This window comes from Sander vitreus, chromosome 17, assembly GCF_031162955.1.
Source record: "Sander vitreus isolate 19-12246 chromosome 17, sanVit1, whole genome shotgun sequence".
Taxonomy (NCBI): domain Eukaryota; kingdom Metazoa; phylum Chordata; class Actinopteri; order Perciformes; family Percidae; genus Sander; species Sander vitreus.
This window is the reverse complement of record NC_135871.1, coordinates 31,373,970-31,376,469: the sequence shown is the minus strand read 5'-3', so window position 1 is coordinate 31,376,469 and position 2,500 is coordinate 31,373,970. Positions and strand designations below refer to the sequence as shown.

General features: G+C 50.8%; 1 protein-coding gene across 1 annotated transcript in view; it reads left to right on the top strand.

The window, feature by feature from the left end:
• Nucleotides 1-1,742: 1,742 nt before the first annotated feature.
• LOC144532282 (shaker-related potassium channel tsha2) overlaps nt 1,743-2,500 on the top strand; it is a 1,713-nt gene continuing 955 nt past the window's right edge. The window contains exon 1 of the mRNA XM_078272963.1: nt 1,743-2,500. This exon is cut by the window's right edge and continues 955 nt beyond it. Within this exon, the coding sequence (XP_078129089.1) occupies nt 1,941-2,500 (560 nt within the window). The 5' untranslated portion in view covers nt 1,743-1,940.

Sequence of the window (2,500 nt, the reverse complement as noted above, 5' to 3'; positions counted from 1 at the left end):
GTGTTTCCCTTCCACCCAGAGACATGTTGCTGCGAAGCTCAAGATGTTTTCAGCTTTCACAAAGCTCATAGAAAAAGCATCCAAAACATTCAAAAAACATGCTAAAGGCATCAAAAAAGGGTGACAAAAGCGGCCGGGTTTGTTCAGTTGGTAGAGCAGGTGCACAGAGGTTTACTCCTTGACGCAGCAGCCGCGGGTTCGATTCCGACCTGTGGCCTTTTGCTGCATGTCGTCCCCCCTCTCTCTCCCTTTTCATGTCTTAAAGTGCCCTGTCAAAAGTAAAGGCCTAAAAATGCCCCAAAAAGGGCGACAAAATACCCAATGAAAAAGGAGTCACAGAAGTCGAAAAAAGTGACATAAACGACAGAAAAAGAGCCAAAAAAGCCAGAAAAAGTGACAAGAACGTCCAAAAAAAGGCGACAAAAACAAGAAAGTGTAAAAGAATGGCCAAGACAGCGCTTAAAATTTTGAAACTACAACAAAAAAAAAGCCGAAAGAAACATGAAAAAGGCGACAAAAAACGACAAAGAAAGCGTCTGAAACAAAAAAGCTGAAAAAGGGAACCAAAAAAAAAACATTGCTTTTTTTCAACACTTTGTTTTTTGGACGTTTTTGTCACTTTTTAATATCTTTTTTGTCTCTTTTTTTCAACGTATGTGTCTCTATTTTGGCTTTTTTATGCTATTTTAACAGTTTTTTTTACGTTATTTGGAGGTTTTGTGACAAAAACAACAAAGAAAGCGTCTAAAACATAAAAAAAGCTGAAAAGGGGACCCAAAAAACATGGAAAGAAGCGACAGAAGCAGCTCAAGTCTTGCCCATGGGGCAGCAGATTGGTTCGCGCAGGCTCTGCTGTCCGTGCACGCTGCAACATGCTGCAGGCATGACGGATCAAGTCGTGCACAACTTGTGGAGCAGCTGAGCCGCGTTCAGGGCTGCTGTGGAAACGTCAGCAAGGTTTAAACGGCTGCAGCGTGACATTGCAGAACCTCTCTCTGTCCCGGTCCCCCCCCCTCCCACCCCCCCGCTTTATGTGTGTGTCTATGTGGATAAAAGGATGGGAGGGAGACAGAACCCTGAGCCACAGGTATTCATTCTGAATCAAATCATGAGTGGAAAAAAACGACCATTTCTTGCTTGAAAAGCGCGTGTTTTTGCACGAAATGTCTCGCTCTTTCCACGTCTTTTTGTTTTTGTTTTTTAACGCCATTAAACTGTCCTGCAGTCACGACTGCGTGTTCCCGTTTGCGAATACCGCATCCCATTTCACCATTAACAACATGCCAAGTGATAACCTTGAGCCTGTGCCGTGCCGTGCCGTGCCACGCTGGAGACAACAGGTTCATTACGCACGACACTCTGTGCAGCAAAGTCTCCACATTCCTGACATGCTCTACCTTTAAAATCGACATCACGTTGCGCGTGTTTGTTCCTCAATATCTGGATCAGATTCATAATGAGCATATGTGTGTGCATGTGTTTTTATTCCCCCCCACACAGAGAGAGAGAGAGAGAGAGAGAGAGAGAGAGAGAGAGAGAGAGAGAGAGAGAGAGAGAGAGAGAGAGAGAGAAAGAGGAAGAGAGCTTGCAGACACAGATACACGCGCCACACGTCAGCTCGGGGAGGGCAAAGCCTGCTTAGGATGCAGCGAATGTGACAGCAGAGCGGAGCGGGTAGCCCAGACTACAGCAGCCACCGCGTGGACGGGGAAAAAGGTGATCGTGGAGGTGGCGGGGCCGGGTGGGGGGGGTTAGTGGCTCAAAAAATGCCAGTGGAAGCAGCTCACCCGCAGACGTGACGGAGAAAGAGAAAGACAGAGCGAGAGAGAAAAAAACCGCTCCAAAATACGCGCGGAAGTGTCGGAGCCAGGAGGGGGACCATAGAGGACTGAGGCTGCGGGGAATTGTCGCCCTTTTTCCGGGGCGGTGGGGGGAGAAAGATGACAGTGGTGCCCGGGGAGAACCTGGATGAGACTGTGGCTCTGGCCGGGCTGTCCGCGCAGGATGTGTATGCGCCGGAGAGAGCGTCGGAGACCCAGCTGGACCACCAGGAGTGCTGCGAGCGCGTGGTCATCAACATCTCCGGGCTGCGCTTCGAGACGCAGCTCAAGACGCTCGCGCAGTTCCCCGCCACGCTGCTGGGGAACCCGCACAAGCGAATGCGGTTCTTTGACCCGCTGCGCAACGAGTACTTCTTCGACCGGAACCGGCCGAGCTTCGACGCCATCCTCTACTTCTACCAGTCCGGCGGGCGGCTGCGCCGACCCGTCAACGTGCCCGTGGACATCTTCATGGAGGAGATTAAATTCTACGAGCTGGGGGAGGCTGTGATTGAGAATTTCAAAGAGGACGAGGGGTTTATTAAGGAGGAGGAGCGCGCGCTGCCGGAGAGCGAGTTCCAGCGCCAGGTCTGGCTCCTGTTCGAGTACCCGGAGAGCTCGGGGCCCGCGCGGGGCATCGCCATCGTCTCCGTGCTCGTCATCCTCATCTCCATTGTGAT